We start from the raw sequence: 17,863 nt of genomic DNA, 5'->3' as shown, positions 1-17,863 counted from the left end.
ATAAACAATAAAGTGTATAATATATATATGAAAAAATCTATTCATCATATCAACTTCTATCATCTTCTATCATTTCATGATATGGTATTAGATGATAGATTTACAAGTGAAATATAATATATATATATATATATATTTATTTATACAGGCATATATGCAAGCATTGTCGTCATTGCATAGATCAATATCGCCCCCCAAAATAGAATTTCTAGTTGCGCCGCTGACTAGACACCTTCGTGCTATGGCCTACCTTGATCCAGATGCTTGCGTGATTATGATAACGTCCCTCTTCTTGTGATATGCGTTTATTGGAGATGGGACCCTCGTAAATTTTTCCATCATTTGGTATTAACAGAAATCACATTGACCAGCAAGAGATTGTAATTACGTGGCAAGTTGATTTTTTTACAAATTGATTTTAATTTTTTTTTAAATAATTATATTTATATAATAAAAAAACTAGTTTTTCAATTTTTAAAAACCTTTTACAAAAACAAAAAAAAAAAAAATGGAGATTGCTCTGGGTGGTTGGTGGCACCAGCTACCATGCGGTGGCTTGATTCGGCTACCGATGTCCACAACAGGGCTGGCCTAAATTAGGGCTAGATTGCGAAGTAGATGAATATTCTACTATTATTTATTATTTTTTTTATTTTTTTATTATTATTTATTACTATTTATCAATATTCTATATTATTTTTTTATTATTTTTTATTATTATTCACAAAATATCTTAGATCACCTTACTACTCAAACGCAGCTTAATACTCTTATAGATCAACGAGTAGTATGCTCCTCCTAGTGTTTTTCATACATAATATGACATTTTCCTCGTTGGTTTGGAAGGGGTTTGGACACGTTTGGTTTGCTTGATTTTGATAATAAATAAATAAAAATAGAGAACGTTTGAGAAAGTTTATTAAAGTTTGTGAAAATAAATAATAAAATTGAAAATTTATTTAAATATATATATTTTTAATAATAATTTTTGTGTTGATTTTATGTATAGATAATAATTAGATAATAATTAAATAAGGCCTTTTTGTATGTGGTTCTTAACTAATGGGCTATGGCAGGTGACAAACTAATATTTTCAAACAAAAACTCTACTTTCACTCGAGACAGGTACCCGGCGTACCCGGAGTTCCATGTCCCCATTAGTTAAATGGTGCGTTTGCACCTTCTCTCTTTACCTCGTATTCCCTTTTCTCTTCACACTCTATTCTCTTCTCTCTTCGCGCTGGAAAGTTGGAAACTCTCGCTCTTCTCTCCCTCTTCACTCCCTCTTGTCTTTGTTTTCTTGGAAATTTCTTGAATCCTAGATTAATTTCCTAGTTCCTGTCATCCGAAGGTACCTAATATTTCTTGAGTCCCCACACCAAGACAGAGACAGTGAGCTCCTTCGACTTTGACTTTGATGTTTGAAGGAAATCCAGAGGCCAAAGCGAAGCTTGGAGGAGAAGTACAACTGTAGTTTCATTTTTATACAGCTGTGTTGTTTTGGTAAAGCCCCTAATATGTACGAAGAATTTTTTTTTTCTTTATGTAAGAAAATTTATTCATTGAGTTATGGCTAGTCTTTTAATCTTGAGGCTCTAGTCGTGATAGTTTTGGTTTTGATATCCTGTTTGGCTACCGGGAAAGTGGAAGAGAGTGAAAAGAAAATTTTGTTTTTTTATTCGTAAAAATAGAATTTCTTCTTCTGGTATGTTGCCTAAAATTTTTCAAAGAGAAAATCTTTTATTAAACTAAATTTTCAATGAAAATATCTATTATTAAACTAATGGATTCTTATAAACATTGTTTGTTGCAACAACTGAACTAAAATGCATGAGCTATCTGAGCATTTGGCCAAGGAATGAAGACGATTAAAACAAATTCTGAGATGCAAAATATCAAGGATGAGTTTGGTGCCTATGGGTTTCTGAAAAAATCAAGTCTTTCTTTCTTTTCTTCTTTTCTTCTTTTCTTTTCTTTTTTTTTAATAATAATATAAAAGTGACGTGACATTAGCGCCCATGTCAGCCGATTCCACAACAGGTACCCAACGGCAGGTACCTGTAGCAGAATTGATTTTCAAAAAAGCAGCACTACAGCCACCAAAAAGTGTCTAGAGAAGTGTCCGACACTACAAGAAAACTGCTTATTTGTAGTCATTTAATTCCAGCGAAATGACTATTTACAGCCAAAATGAGTCTGTTTTGGTCACAAATAACCTTTTCGCCGCAATTAAATGGCCACAAAAGCCTATTTTTCTTGTAGTGCGACAAGTGTATTTTTCTTTTTTATTTTTCTTTTCCTTTATTTATTTATTTTTTAATCATCATAAATATTTAAAAAAAATAAAAAAATTTACAATATCATTAAAAAATATTTCTTTAATCATTAAGTAAAAATAATAATAATTAAAAATAAATAAAACAGTGTCGGAAGAAATGCTCGGGACCCATTGTCGGAATCCAAGCATTTCTCTTTTCAAAATGCCATGATAGCATCAAGAAAGTGGCAAATACATCATTGTATTTTTATCTTTGAGTAATAATCATATCTTGATTTTTCTAATTCCAATCCATTTCACGAGGGTTGTGGTCCGTGCATGGAAAGCACCGGCCTTGACTAGCTGGTTTCTTTTCGTAGATGATAAGTTGCGGAAACGAATCAGATCAGATCTGATCAGTGTGAATGCTTTAACGGAAAAAATGATGAGGCTATCCAATGAATGAAGGTGTTAATGTTCCACGGATGCCGTAGTCGTGAAGTTCACGGGAAAGTGCGGATACAACCAACAAACTCAACATCATCCAAAGCGAGTCAAAGTCTACTACCATCTTCCACGAGTGGGTTTGGGTACTTCATCTTCCTCTTTTTTCCCTTGTTCACGTTGCAACTCAAGTTTGAACCTTTCCGTGCAAACTTTGCGATGTCAGATTCCTTGAATTTTCTAACCTGGTTTATTTTTCTTTATTTTAAAGCTATTAAATTCTAACAAAAGCTATATAAAGCTTTCTCCCAAGATACCTGCTCAAAACTCAACCCTCTCTCTCTCCATTTCTCTCTCTCACCCTCTCTCCAATGGCTCATTCAAGTACTCTTGTTAATCAACCAACTGTGCCATCTGAGTCGACTCATGCCAATCGACCCCTGCAAAACCAGGCCTTCAGCCCCCAGCTGGCGCTGCAAAATTCACAAGGTAAAGTTTTTGTTTGAATTTAATAGCTTTTAAGTTGTGTTTGGATAGTGAGGAATTCTAATGTATTATATGAATAGTAATAAAAAAATAATAATAAAATATTAAATAGTAATGAAAAGTATGCAAAAAGTAATAATAAAATAATAAATAGTAGTTAGGTATTTTGAGAATACCTTAAAATTTAAAAAAATGTCTATAAAAATATTCAATATATAAAAAATAAAAAACATGAAGTCCTAAAAAAAAAACCCTTTCCAAGAGTGTTAAAAGGACTATTTTTTAAAATAATAATCATAATAATAATAAACCAGGATATCCTAATTTAAATCTGGTTATACTCCCTGGTTTTGGCTAGGTTTATCCGGGCAGATAACCATCCAGTTTTCAAAATCCGGATATGAATCTGGTTATGCTAGGGTATCCGGATCCGTATCCGGATTCACAGCCCTATTTTCATTTGTTGATTAGCTCATTGTTGAGATCAAAGTTCATATCAGAGCCAGAGCCAAAGTAACTCAACCTTGTGTAATGACAAAAACAACTCGAATATTTATCCATTTCTTTTTCTACATCAGTACCTTTTCCCTCTTTCTCAACCATGCAAACTCTCAACTCAGTGCTCAAGAACAAGAAATCCTACTAAACCTGAGAGAAACTTTGGGAAACAAGAATCTCTATCATCCTCTCATTGTTATTGGCATTGGATTCCAACAAACTCCTCCTCTCAATGTTACTGGAATGAGATCACTTGCTCAAACGACTCTATCATCGGATAATTCTTCCGAGATTATAACATCAATGGAACAGTCTCACTGTTCAATTGGAATCTCAAGAACCTCACAACATTTGATGTCTATAATAACAGTTTCCACTCAACGGAGTTCTCAAGAGCTCTCTACAACTATTCCAAACAGGAAATTCTTGACCTCTCACAGAACTACTTTTATGGTGCTCAAGTTCTTGACCTCTCTACAACTTCTTTTATGAAGGATTTGTACAAAAATTTTACGACCTAAACTTGCACCAATCATTTTCTTATTTTAACTACTCCATTTGACATGTAAACATAATTCATGCTAAATAAGATTTGGCTGTTATATTTAAAAATCATTAAGGGCTTAATCTTGATCCTTTCAAGTGACTAGAGGAATAAATATACAACAAAATGAGCTTTTTTATGAAACAAGGATTTGAAGCATGTACTAATCATGCTAAACACTCTCTTACCATCGGGTGTGTTTTTTCTTATCTTTCTCGAATTTTCATCTATTTATCAGGTCTTTGTTGAGATCAGAGTTCAGACCAAACCCAGAAGTAAAGGAACTCAACCTCATGTAATGAAGAAAAAAACTCTAATATTTATCCATTTCTCTTTCTACATCAGTACCTTTTTCCACTTTCTTAGCCATGCAAACTCCCAGCTCAGTGCTCAAGAACAAGGAATCCTACTAAACCTGAAAAAACTCTGGGGAAACCCGGAATCTCTCAGACATTGGATTCCAACAAACTCTTCCTCCCATTGTTCCTGGCCTGAGATCACTTGCTCCAACAGCTCTATCATCGGATTATCTTTCCGAGATTATAACATCAATGGAACAGTCTCACCCTTGATTTGCAACCTCAAGAACCTCACAACATTTGATGTTTATAACAACAGTTTCCACTCAATGGAGTTCCCGAGAGCTCTCTACAACTGTTCCAAGTTGGAAATTCTTGACCTCTCACAGAACTACTTTTATGGTGCAATCCCTGATGACATTCACCACATGTCTCGGCTTCGAGAGCTCAGCCTTGGAAGTAACAACTTCAATGGTAACATCTCAGCATCCATCGGGCAGTTGACAGAACTAAGGAAACTCATGCTTATCTATTGTCCGTTTACTGGTTCTTTCCCGCCAGAAATTGGAAACCTGTCCAATCTCGAGGAACTAGGATTGGCCGGAAATTCTAAGATAGTGCCAACTTTGCCTTCGGAGTTTGGAAAGTTGAAGAAGCTGAAGTTTTTATGGATGGCCGAAACGAATTTAATTGGGGAAATCCCAAACACGATCGGAGAAATGGCAGCTCTAGAGCATTTGGATTTGTCACAAAATAACTTGACCGGGAAGATTCCTGATAGTTTGTTTATGCCAAAGAATCTAACGAATGTTTTCCTTCACAAAAACAAATTGTCTGGGGAGATTCCTCGGGTGGTTGAGGCTTTGAACATTGATGTCATCGATCTCTCGGAAAATAATTTGACAGGAACAATTCCCGATAATTTTGGAAAGCTCAAAAAGCTGACGGGTCTGGCTTTGTTTTTCAATCAACTATCTGGAAAAATTCCAAATAGCATTGGTCGTCTTCCGAAGCTGATAAATCTCAAATTATTTAACAATAATTTGTCAGGGACTTTGCCTCCAGAACTTGGGAGGTATTCTATGCTAGAAGAGTTTCAGGTTTCAACCAACAGCCTTACAGGCCAGTTGCCAGAACACTTGTGTGACAATGGGAAGTTAGTGGGAGTGGTAGCTTTTGAAAACCAGCTCGTTGGAGAGTTGCCCAATTCGCTTGGAAATTGCAGCAGTTTGGAATTAGTGAAGATATACAAAAATGGGTTTTCTGGGAACATTCCGAATGGTCTTTGGACATCATCAAATTTGAAAATGTTGATGCTAAGTGATAATTCTTTTACAGGCGAGCTTCCAGAGAGATTGGGACGGAATCTTTCACGATTGGAGATGAATAACAATAGGTTTTCGGGTAAAATTCCACAGGGAGTGTCTTACTGGAGGAATTTGTTGGTTCTCATGGCTAGTAATAACCACTTCAAAGGCACGATTCCTCGAGATCTTTCTAGTTTGACAACTCTTTTGCTTGATCGAAACCGACTTTCGGGCTCCCTTCCATCAGATATTAATTCATGGAAATCGGTGAATACCCTAAACCTCAGCCGAAATGCAATCTCAGGACAAATTCCAGAGGAACTTGGTTCCTTACCAGGCCTTACTGAATTGGACTTGTCAGAAAACCAATTGTCTGGCCTAATTCCATCAAAACTAGGCCTTTTGAAGCCCACTTTACTCAATCTGTCTTCAAATCATCTAACAGGAAGCATCCCAAGTGAATTCGAGAATGATGCATATGCCTATAGCTTCTTGAACAATCCTGATCTTTGTGCTAATAGACCATCTCGATCCCTTAACCTCAAGAACTGTAGTTTGCAAGGCCAAAAGTCGAGCAAAACTTCTTATAAATTAGTTGCTTGGATCATAGGTTTGGTGGTAGCAGTTCTTCTAGGTTTATTTATTTCATTCTTTGTGATCAGAAATTACAAAAAAAGAAAGAATGGATTGCATTTGACATGGAAGCTCGTTTCGTTCCAGAAGCTGAATTTCACAGAATCAGACATTTTGTCAGGATTGACAGAAAATAACCTGATTGGTTCTGGTGGATCAGGTCAAGTATATCGTGTTGTTGTTCATCATTCAGGTGATATTGTTGCTGTGAAGAAGATTTGGAATAATAGAAAGCTAGAAGAAAGGCTTGAAAAAGAATTTCTAGCAGAAGTCAAAATACTTAGTTCAATTCGACATGCCAACATAGTGAAGTTGCTCTGCTGTATCTCCAATGATAATTCAAAATTTCTTGTCTACAAGTATCTGGATAACCGTAGCCTGGATAGTTGGCTGCATAGGAAAAGTAGAGCAACAACCTTTTCAAGTTCAGTCAGTCATGCTGTCTTGGATTGGCCTAAAAGGTTGCATATAGCAGTTGGAGCTGCCCAGGGGCTCTCCTATATGCACCATGACTGCTCACTACCCATTGTTCATCGAGATGTGAAGTCAAGCAACATCCTTTTAGATCTCAATTTCAATGCACAAATAGCTGATTTTGGTCTAGCAAAAATGTTGGTCAAGGAGGGAGAACCGGCTACAATGTCAGCCGTGGCTGGCTCTTTTGGCTACATAGCTCCAGGTGTGTGATAATATAGATTTCCAAGTTTCCTTTTATTGATTATGTTTTCCTATTTTTCTATCACCAAATGTTTGGTTTTGCTTGTATTGTTGAATTGAAATGCAGAGTATGCTCGCACAACAAGAATTAACGAGAAGATCGATGTTTACAGCTTCGGGGTTATCCTTCTGGAACTGACAACCGGAAGGAAAGCCAATGATGGTGATGAACACACATCTCTAGCCGAATGGGCATTACGACACATTCAAGATGGAAAACCGATAGGTGATGCCTTGGATGAAGAGGTCAAGGAGCCCTGTCACTTGAATGAAATGTGTCATGTTTTCAAACTTGGACTCTATTGTACTAGCACAAAGCCTTCTACCAGGCCATCCATGAAAGAGGTTCTTAAGGTTTTGCTCCAATGCAGCCAACCAGTCATAAACGGTGAGAAGAATGCGACAATTGAGATGTTTTTCCCTTCCTAAGGAATTCAAAGCCGAATGAGGATGTTGAGCATTGTTCAAGAGAAATAAAAGACTAGATCCTCCATGGTTGCTAAAAAGAATTCAATGGTGAAGTTATTACCATTAAGATTGTGTTTGGTAAGTGAAGTAGTGTCAGGCCTCAGACTACTTCACTATTATTCACTACTATTTATAAACACTTCACTACTAGTCACAAATTATTTTCTACTTTTTCACTACTATTCACTACTTTTTCACTTGAAAGCAGTAGTTGAGATTTTGAGAACTCAAAGGTATTGTATAGGATAGCATATTGTATGATAATGTTAGATTAGCCAATACGTGAGACACAAATAGTTCAACTTTCTTAGTGATAGAACATGTATCATAAGGTGTTAATCTAAGTACACCAAAGTGGTCTTCCATAGTGTTTGAGACATTATAGCACAAGCTCCATGTTGCATTTATAAGAATAATAAACCAAATTTAGAACACTTCAAAGACCTCTCTAATTCCCACAGCTTATTTTTGTTCAAAAGCACTTGTCAAAAAACTTCTCTCCCAAAGTATACTATTCTTAACTTCTATCTATCTAATGTCCACACGGATGGAAGAGTTGTTATATTTGGTTTAACTTTCCCATCGACTACTCCATTCCATTCTAGAAAATGAAGATGACAAGGGAGGAAAATGCTACTTGATATGCCAAGTCTCTTTACAGCAAGTTGAATGCAAAATTTGCATGGGAAACGAACCTTCTCTCATCTAAAGTGCCTCCCAAGTCTACACCACTTTCGAATAGAGATCTTTTCCATAAACTAGGGCTGACAATTACATCTTCTTGCAAAGATGGTAGATGTTTGATATTATCATTAATTTGTGAGGACTGCTACATCCACAAATGAATTACATAAAAATAATATCACAAACTGACGTATCTTCATCTGATTTGTTAGATCTACTTTATAATAAAAATAACTTTACAATCTAACAAATCACATCAAGTCATGTCAGTTTGTGAGATTACTTTTAGTTAATCATTTTGTAGCTAGAATACTCCCTTAATTTGCACGTAGAAAATGCTGAAAATATTGCGAGTTTTTTACTATAAAAACCTTGTAAACTGAGTTGGAAGTTCATGCTGTCGCATTATCAATATTGTAATAAATAGAGTTTTAACTATTTCTAGAAATTTGAATGATTACAGCAATTAGTCAGCCCTTGTGTTTGCCCTTGCATACTATATTTTCCCATTTCACTATACTTCTCGTTTCACACCCCAGTTTTGAAAATTATTTTTATTGTAATTATTTACACCCTTCAAGCCTTTTTTACCATCTGCTTCACTATATTTTTAATAGGTAATTTTTTAAATCCTTTCACAAAGGGTACACATTGGAATTTACATTTAATTAAAATGACAAATACAAAAGTTGATATCCTAAATAATTCCCCCTCCCGTCTCCCCAATATGCCACCACAAAAGCACGGTCAAAACCAGAGATTCTTTACGCAAGAGATAATCACTCTTCTTAAACTGGTTTGTAAGGTCGACCGCATGGAACAAACAATCGAAGTTACTTTCATCCTGCAAAAAGTAACAGCAATTTGGTTCATTTTGTTGATGTCCAAATGTGAAAGAGTAATGTTATATACAAACACGTAACATATAAACCTTTCGAAAAAAGTGAGATTTTTCAAAGAATAATGCTACATACAGTCGTGGAATGCGTAAACGCCGTACAGTCGCTTTGAAAAAGAGTAGGGTCCACCATTAAAAAATTAATTTCTTTTCATATGGATCCCATATTTATTCATTTTTTTCAAAGCGACTGCACGACGCTTGCACATTTCCGACTGCAAGTATCATTTCTCTTTTTCAAATGTGAAAGAGTAATGTTAAATACACACATCCTGTTTTAATTGCAATAAAAATAGAAGAATGCTCTGTCAAAGTGAATCCCGAAAGAACAGTTAACATAGCCCCATTTTATTTCATAATTCAGTACAAGCGCACTTAAAATATGCCAATACCAACAAAATACAACACCATCACAAAAGCAGCAGAATTAGAGGCTGTAGCATGTAAGCTTGAGCCCTACTTACCCGCCAAATATGATTTCACTGTTCTATAATATGCTCTGCAAGACCATAAATTAAGGTTTTGCTGGCATGACCTCTTGAACTAGGAGCAAATCCAAGCTCCGAGTGATCCGGAATGGTGAAAAACGGAGAAACAAGAAATATACAAAAAACAAAAAATAATGAAAATGTCACACTTCTCCATCTACCTTGGCTCCGACATTTTTTCACGATTCCTCTACCCCAAGGTATTGGGAATGAGAGGCAGCAAGGAGGGCAGCTCCAGCGCCAGAGCCATCATTGGAGTGCTCAATGGAGACGTTCTCAGCAACTTCCTCTCCAAGTAACTCCTTGAGTGTACTCTCCAAACATGTCCTGAATTCAGTGTAGTGCTCATACAACCCTCCATCGATCCCTATAACCGACTTTTGTTTCTCTCCATCCCTGATCGTGTCTCTACCCAATTTCTTGAGGATACCAAAGATACCAGCAGCGGATAGGCGGGCCCCACGTGAGGCAACAATGTCACAAAGCTCCACAATGACTTTTCTCATTTTCAAAGAGGTATTAGATATCTAACAAAGAAAAAATTAAAGTATAAGAAAACCCACTGAATTAGGAAAAGATCTGTGTTTTTATTAAAATTTCCTCCAAAACACCAAACTAAACATAAGAATTCCTCTCTGGTAAAAGCATTACACAAAAGATTGAGTTATTTTGAATCCTTTCTGCTTTTCTTCTTCTAACACAAACAAATACATGTAGAAAGAAAAATGACTCCTTTGTACACATCTAGTTGTGCTTGGAATGCGCCTTTTATAATTTTTATGAAATTCTTATTACTTATCCAAAAAAAGAAAAATGAAACTGATTTCTAAGGTTGGATAATGTAAATAAAATTTCATCCAACAATTTGGGCCGCTTATAATACCTCTAAGACATCCTTCAATTTGCTCCCAACCACTCTCAGATCTGAAGACTTGTCATGATGCATTGCAGACATGTCTGGAGTCCTGCATATTTTACATCAACAATGTAAAATCTCTAAAAGTTGTTGCCCAACACAACCTACGGCATGCAAATGCAAAGAAATCTTAAGCAGTAAAACTTACACAAACTACACCACAATAATTCAATTTACAAGGGACAAGTTAAACAAATAAACATCTCAAATCATAGTCAAAAACCGAAACAGATCAGGGGTGAAAAACACGTGAAACAGTGGAATGCTTGTAGACTATCTTAACTCTAATTAGAAGCAACTTTTTTGGGAAATTGACTTATCTATTGTCCTCTTATTTTTCTTATGAGTAATGCTACATATAAGCCTCAGGCATGCAAGCCCTTTACAAAAAGTGGTCCCCACCAGGTAGCAAAATTTTCCCTTATCAGCCCTACGCTTCTTTTGGCCGTTATTATCATTGACTTTCTGTTTTCTTTTTCTATGCTCCTGGTAGCAGCACTTTTTGCAAGAACAAGTGTTTTCAGGAGATTTATTGTTACCAGACAAATCAGGTACCCGCTCAGAACACTCGGTGCCAATAAAAGAACAAAGACTCAAAAACATCCTAACAAACCGTTAATAATCTGATGATAAGACCGAATTACCAAAAAAAAGTTCTTCAAAATTCAGGTTTGAAGGCCAATGCCACAGGACCAAGGATGAAGCCAGAATTGTAGGGGCTTTGGGGGGCCAAATATTTGGAGTTGGAATAGGCGGTTGGATTTGAGTTTTTTTAGCAACACCAATACCAAATTGCTAAAAATAAAACGAAAAAAAGCAGATACATAAAAATAATATCAGACAAAAAAATTCACTTAAAGAAAAATAGATATTTTGCCAAATTCAACTAAATGGTAAATGCATACATTACAAAAATAAATAAATAATGTAATGTTGGTGTACAAAGTTGGGGAGAAAGGGAATGAAAAATGGTTAAGTTTTAAATAGGTTGAGAAATTTAAGCAAATTTTGCATATTACTTTTCTCTCCGAGTTTCTTTAAGTTCAGAATTTTCCCCACCAAAAAGTTGATAGTGAAATGACCTATCTAAACAATAAAATAACATAAAATGTTGAATCTTAACGAGAATGCTAGAGAACAAAAAAAAATTACCATGAAAAATAAAACACGACAAAGCCTAGATTACACAAAACAATAAAAAGAAAAGCTGCATGAAAAAAGATCACCAAGTCAAATTGGTGGCAAGGAATTGCCCATTACAAAACCTATGGTCAAAATTGCCAAAGGTTTCACTGTCACTAACATACCCACGAAGTTAGACAGTGGGAGGGGACAGGAAAACGGGGGAAATCACCCATAATTTCTTTGTTTCCTACATTTCTAGGAGGGCTCTTCTTTTTGGTTTGTCTGCTCCTTGGGGGACCATCTTATGCCTTTGTCTCTGATGGGAACAAAATATGACATACAGAACTAAAAACAATTTTGGCAACAGGCATAAATTCAAGCACTGACCTTCATAGTTGCATTAATGATTTGAGTTTTATATTGAAATTGGCTAGACTAGGTGATAAAGGATACCACTCGATTCATACAAGCAAATCAAATAATCAAATTATTAAACATTCCATGCCAATGGTGAGGTTGTTTATCATTATATTCAACATTAAACGCAGCAAACAAAGCACCCAATTTAAAACATTTGTACAAGGTTTGGGTCAGGGTCGTATTAACTGGTAGCTCCAATGCACCCAGAGTTCAAACCAATATCTGCAGCCAAAACCAACTACAAATTTCTAGAAATCTTGTTATGCCCAGACAGAAGTAATTGGTTTGAAAGTAAGCTAGGTTTTTAGGTTTGTACATTTGATTTAGGATGGATAGGGGTTTAATGGCACAGTGGTTTACCTACTCATTACTTGAAATAGATAGTGTAGATCATGCTCCCTATTTCGGAAGTCACTAAAATTAATCAATTATGCCACTTGCAACAGAAGAATGTCAAAATACTTAATTTATTACTAAACAAGTCAGTATAAATGAAAAATAAGACTATACACAGACTTCAAGCCGCATAAGTAAAAGAGAAGTCACCATCCGAAAAAGAGACAAGTTTAAACAGGGTGGCGCATAAAAAATTTTCCTACCTCAGTATTAAAGGAATTCTCAATTTGGGTGGAACAGTATCACCAAAAAATGCAGCTTCTTCAGCCATCCTACACAGAACCCTGCGTACAATGTCCCCCAAATACATACCAGAAATTATCTTCTCAAAGATCTGCACAAAACAATCAGGAAGGTGTAACAAATATTCAGTGACCCATTCAAATAAGCAGAGACGTATTTAAGGCATGATTCAGATTTCACAGGAGTTGACCTGTTCTCCAGGGTTTAAACTCTCATCGTCTAGTGCTTGATCATATTCTGTTAGTGGAAGGTGGGATGACCGGAAGTTACCCCACTCCATATTGATAACCTACATTATGATAAAAATAACTTATTGTTGGTTCATCGTCTTGTACTTAACAGTAAACACTGAGAACTACTCCTGAACAATTTTGTAAGTGAAACAAAAATAGTGATGGAAAAATGCAGGTAACAGTTTCACAAAATCGATACCACCAAAGTGCACTAACCATCTCTCCTGATTTAGGAAGAAGACCATGCCACTTGGGAATAGCATGTGCCCTTTCTACATATGCTGCATTTGTACCAGTGCCTAAAATGACACCAGCAATGACATCCTGGTTGCAGTATCTACCTCCTGCTAATGTTCCGATTGTATCATTGACCTACATCAATCCAGCAAGTTTGTGTTGCCCATGATAGAAACAAAGATCATAGTAAACAGGATGAAACATTGAGGAACCCAGAAAGACAAATATTATGATACCATACTGTGATTTTTCCTCCCAATAGCTGAACATGAAAATCTTACCAAAGCTGACACACGCATATCTAGGCCGATCTTTTCCATGGCTTTAGTCAATTCTCCAACCACATCTTCTCCAACCTATATCAATTCCAGCCAAGAAATAAGTTAAAAGAGAGGACTTCATGAATATTGAATATGTATGCTCTTCAGTATGGAATTTGTCCAAAGCTTTCGTGAGCATCTAGAACAGGGACCAGCAGAGGCTAAAAAAAATCAATTGTTTTCTGATAGAACCCATCCCTGGCACACACTGATGCATTATGCATTGAGAAGGAGAGGGTGGCCGGGCAGGTGGGCGGGTCAGAGAGAAAGGGGAGGGGAGGAAGTGGGAGAGCATACTAATGGATATGTGCACTGCAGATAAGATTCCCTAGATGTTCAGGCCTAAAACTAATTAATTTCTTTCCTACCATTCATATTAGAATCTTATATAACCAAAGTGGCCTCATAAATGAAAACCTTTCCATGGTGTCAAGGGCAATATTAATTATGTCAACTTTTTTTAACATTTCAGCCAAGTCTAATTGCAATTATCGACTTCTACTCCCAAAATATGTAGTGAACAAAATATCCCTTCTCCAAAAGCAGGTACAACAATTTCAGTAGCAACAGAATGTTTTGGAGTGATTTTCCATTACACATTACATCTTGTTTCTAGACCCTGATATAAGAGTGCATCATTTTAAAATCCAGATCAAGCACTGGGTCCCGCCTATCTGCTTCTAGGTGAATGGCCATTCCCATAATATGAGCAGCAGGGAAAATTGTTGCCACTGAATAAAGTGAAAATTTAAAAAAAAAAGGCACCACGAAACATTTACTAGTTAAATTTAAATCGAAAGAGTTTTTAACACAGGCATAATCAGTATAAAAATTTGCAGGTTTTTTATGCTTACTTTACTTGGAGAATGGACCACAGACCTAGTCATCGATTATAACAACAGGCAAAGATAGCCAAATCAATATGAAAGACCAAGAACAAGCAGCCAAAGCAACTAGGATTACCGCATCTTCAATGTTGAATCCCTTCGTCCACTTTATCAAGGTCCCTGATGAAATCGATAATTGCCTCACTGGGAATGAGAAGGTAAAACCCAACTCCCTTTGTCTACCAGGTGCTGGATGAAACCCTTCACTTTCTGTAGCAACAAATTTTGCAAGAGCTGCGGCTATAAAATCAAACAATTCCTGGAGTAACATCATCTAGAATAGATTAGAGTTTGAACCATTTAACACAACTTAACCTTTGATAGACTTATTAAAGAAGTACTAACGTCTGAACTCCCTGTCATCAAATGTTGAGGAATTGCAACTTCATCAAATTCTTGATGGATAATGTGTTTTCCTGGCCCTCCTAACTGTACTCGTAGGACACGGAAGTTTGTCCCTCCAAGGTCCAGTGCATAAAAAAGACCTTTCTCATTCCTATTAAAATTAGATTGAAAGTGAATGAAAAGCTAAGCTGAAATTCAATTCAGTGGTACAAGGACAACTGATATCACATCCACTGGGTGGGATTATTTCACATAAGCGTTATCATTTCCATAATTTAGAAAACAATTACTCCTTTTTTCTCATTTTTTAATCGGATCGGATTTAAAAATGAGAAAAGTAGTAATTGTTTTCTAAATTATGCACGTTTTTAATTAGTCCTGTCTTTCTTCCTATTTTTACTCATATTAACACCCATCAGGATAACCAAAATAATTCTTAATCTCATGATATATATTGACGTGAGTAAAGTGCATACGCCAATTGATGCTTTACGCAACTTTAACTAATGAGCCAAAACTGTACTTTACAACAATAAATGCACAAAGAGTTGCCTCATACTATGAGAGTAAGCTACAAATTCTTTTACTACCATAAATAAGAATGTTGGGTTGCACTCAGCAAAATTGTCTCTACCGATCGCTTGCCAACCATAAAGTGGCCATATTCCACAAGAACATGCCAAACATGGAAACTAGAAGGAGAAACCTTAGAGACTCCATCCATTAGATCTATAAGACAAGCAATTTGATTATCTGTGAAACCACGATGGGGTGGTCAACTTTAATATCCGTCCAAAAACCTAACTTTATCAGGAATTCATCATTATAGATGAACATCCAATAAAAGTTGAAGAACTGCTAGGAGAGTTTCATGCTAAACCCGCATGAAAGCATTGCACAAATTCAATGACAGCTATGAGCCAAAAATTTCAAGCAATAAATAAAATATAGAAATTACAACCCATATAATATAAGGAAAGAGCATAAAATGGAAAAACCAAAAGTCAGGAAGGCGAATATTGCAGAGAGAGATAATGGGAAAAGGATATAGCAAAGAACAATTAAACATACAACTCCCACCAAATAAGCATAAAATTTGAACAACGAAAAGAAAACTAAACACGAGAAAAAGTTTAGGCTAGTCATAAAGCGAATGCTACCTTCCCAATAAAAGTCCTATAAATCCGAAGTGAATTTTGTCCCTATCAATTCAAGCTGAATAATTTTCTTTTCTGAAGAGAACGTTTCATTCGAACTAAGTAACTAACAAGTCTCAGATATCCTTTTCCTTTTACAACAATCTTTCACAGACAAAAATAGCTCTCGGCAAGATTAACCCTGAACTTAAGTTGGTACCAAAAGCGCTCAAACACACTAATAAAAATAACCACAAAAAAAAAAATCATTTTTAACCCTTTGAAATCTGACCAAAAATATCATTTCTTCAATCAAGATTAGCCTTTTTTATGCAATCACGATCAACAGAAAGCAATAACGAATTGAAGAGCCCAAAAAAATCGAATCAATTGAACTTCGAAATGAAATGAATAGAAAGGAGTTTTTTTTTTTTTGGTTACCCAGTGGGGAGGTTGTCGACGTAGCTGATTAGCATCTTGAGTTTGCTGCCACCCTCCGATGCGAGACCAGCATGCATCTCAACGGTCATGGCGTCAGCCACCTGTCTCAGCTTACCAACGGGGGTACCACACTTCTCCTCAAATTCCTTGACGATCGCCATGGCTCGGGCCCACTTTCCCGAGCTCCTCATCCTGTGGCGCACCACCAGAGCCGCCGCCGCGCATACCGCCGCCGCACACACCACCGCTGCTCCGACCGCCACCTTCCCCATACTCTCTCTCTCTCTCTCTCTCTCACTCTAATTCAACTCCCCGATTGGTTGGATTCGACTTTTTACTTGAAATTCGTTATCAAAGATTCGTATTCCCGTGCATGAGTTCTCCCAGCTGTAACAACAAGTATAGAAGGAGATGAAAACCCCAGATCGGAGGGAGATGAAAAGGAGGATGAGAAGCTAGAGCGGAAAACAAAACCGGTTACTTGCTCTTCGATTTGATTTTTCCGAAAAGAAAGGTCACCAGAAAATGCGAGTCCTATAAATCTTATTATATATATAAAATATTTATGGATAGAGAGATAAAGGATTTGAAAAAAGGCCCATAGTTTTGGATTTGAATAACGATAATGACATCTCGGGTGCCAGTTGCCTTGTCTGCTTTTTCATCCACCTTTCACCGGCATCATCGTTTCTTCGGTTGCCAGTTGTTTCGGTTTTGATAAAAAAAAAAACAAGCCCATCCATCGTTTTTGTACTTTTTTGTTTCAGTAAACGCCACGTGTACGGCTCCAATGCATCTTTAGGTTGACCCGTAGCACGTGTTAGTTGTCAAGAGTATTTATAATTTTATTTTTTTTAAACAAGACTTTTTATAATTTAATTTCGCAAGGACTCTGAAGGATTTGCATTGGCATATTAAAATATATATATATTTGCAGCCGTCACGTGCTACGACCGTTTTCATTAGTCTTGATCCCTTCGAAATTTTATTTTTATATCGATGACCATATCTCTATCCAGATTCTCAAATCTCGATAAAAATATATACATATATTATTTAAAAGGTATATTATTTACTTATAAATGACGGATAACCTGCAGCTATGAAGAGATAGCACTGATCGTTTTGAATAAAGTTCGATACTTAATCACAGTATAAAGATAAGTTTATATCAAATGAAGATGAAATGAATCAAATTCAAGTGAAGTATTTGTTACCTCTTATAAGTGAAGTTATTTTTTTAGAATGATAGAATTCAATTCAACTTGTGAAATATTTTCTTTTTAAGAGTTTGAGTCTATCTCTTATTAGGAGTCTGATTTTATTTTTATTTTTTATAGTGATAAATATTATAGTGATTTTATTTTATTTTATTTTATATATAATAGTGATAAATATTATATTATCTAAATATTTTTTCATATATAATAGTGATAAATAT

At 35.9% G+C, this 17,863-nt stretch overlaps 2 protein-coding genes across 3 annotated transcripts; one reads left to right on the top strand and one right to left on the bottom strand.

The window, feature by feature from the left end:
• The first annotated feature begins 2,846 nt into the window (after positions 1–2,846).
• Positions 2,847–7,821, top strand: LOC109021720 (receptor-like protein kinase 5). The gene is made up of 3 exons (XM_019004417.2): positions 2,847–3,190; positions 4,468–7,147; positions 7,253–7,821. Exons 1-3 carry the CDS (start codon positions 3,128–3,130, stop codon positions 7,612–7,614), a joined length of 3,105 nt encoding a protein of 1,034 aa, XP_018859962.2. The 5' UTR covers positions 2,847–3,127; the 3' UTR covers positions 7,615–7,821.
• Positions 7,822–8,881: 1,060 nt separating this feature from the next.
• On the bottom strand, positions 8,882–16,955 carry LOC109021721 (hexokinase-1-like). 2 transcript variants are annotated; one of them, XM_019004420.2, is made up of 10 exons: positions 16,423–16,955; positions 14,846–14,996; positions 14,577–14,759; positions 13,575–13,649; positions 13,273–13,428; positions 13,014–13,112; positions 12,784–12,914; positions 10,607–10,688; positions 9,885–10,250; positions 8,882–9,181 (listed from the first exon to the last, which is right to left on the bottom strand). In XM_019004420.2, the coding sequence occupies exons 1-9, from the start codon at positions 16,692–16,694 to the stop codon at positions 9,903–9,905; spliced, it is 1,497 nt and encodes a 498-aa protein (XP_018859965.1). In that variant the 5' UTR covers positions 16,695–16,955; the 3' UTR covers positions 8,882–9,181; positions 9,885–9,902. The 2 variants fall into 2 exon arrangements, with proteins under 2 accessions (XP_018859965.1, XP_018859964.1); XM_019004419.2 differs by lacking the exon at positions 8,882–9,181 and having other exon boundaries at positions 9,550–10,250; positions 16,423–16,953.
• Positions 16,956–17,863: the final 908 nt, after the last annotated feature.

Source organism: Juglans regia, chromosome 10, assembly GCF_001411555.2.
Source record: "Juglans regia cultivar Chandler chromosome 10, Walnut 2.0, whole genome shotgun sequence".
NCBI classification, from domain to species: Eukaryota; Viridiplantae; Streptophyta; class Magnoliopsida; order Fagales; family Juglandaceae; genus Juglans; species Juglans regia.
Note: the sequence above shows the minus strand (reverse complement) of the source record. Positions and strands in the feature narration are given on the sequence as shown.

Coding starts and splice junctions, on each gene's coding strand:
- LOC109021720 (XM_019004417.2), top strand. CDS start 3,128: ATGCCAATCGACCCCTGCAAAACCAGGCCTTCAGCCCCCAGCTGGCGC. Junction 3,191..4,467: donor GGCGCTGCAAAATTCACAAG/GTAAAGTTTTTG, acceptor TCTATTTATCAG/GTCTTTGTTGAGATCAGAGT. Junction 7,148..7,252: donor TTTTGGCTACATAGCTCCAG/GTGTGTGATAAT, acceptor ATTGAAATGCAG/AGTATGCTCGCACAACAAGA.
- LOC109021721 (XM_019004420.2), bottom strand. CDS start 16,694: ATGGGGAAGGTGGCGGTCGGAGCAGCGGTGGTGTGTGCGGCGGCGGTA. Junction 14,760..14,845: donor TGATGACAGGGAGTTCAGAC/GTTAGTACTTCT, acceptor ATGTTACTCCAG/GAATTGTTTGATTTTATAGC. Junction 13,650..14,576: donor GATTCAACATTGAAGATGCG/GTAATCCTAGTT, acceptor GAATTGATATAG/GTTGGAGAAGATGTGGTTGG.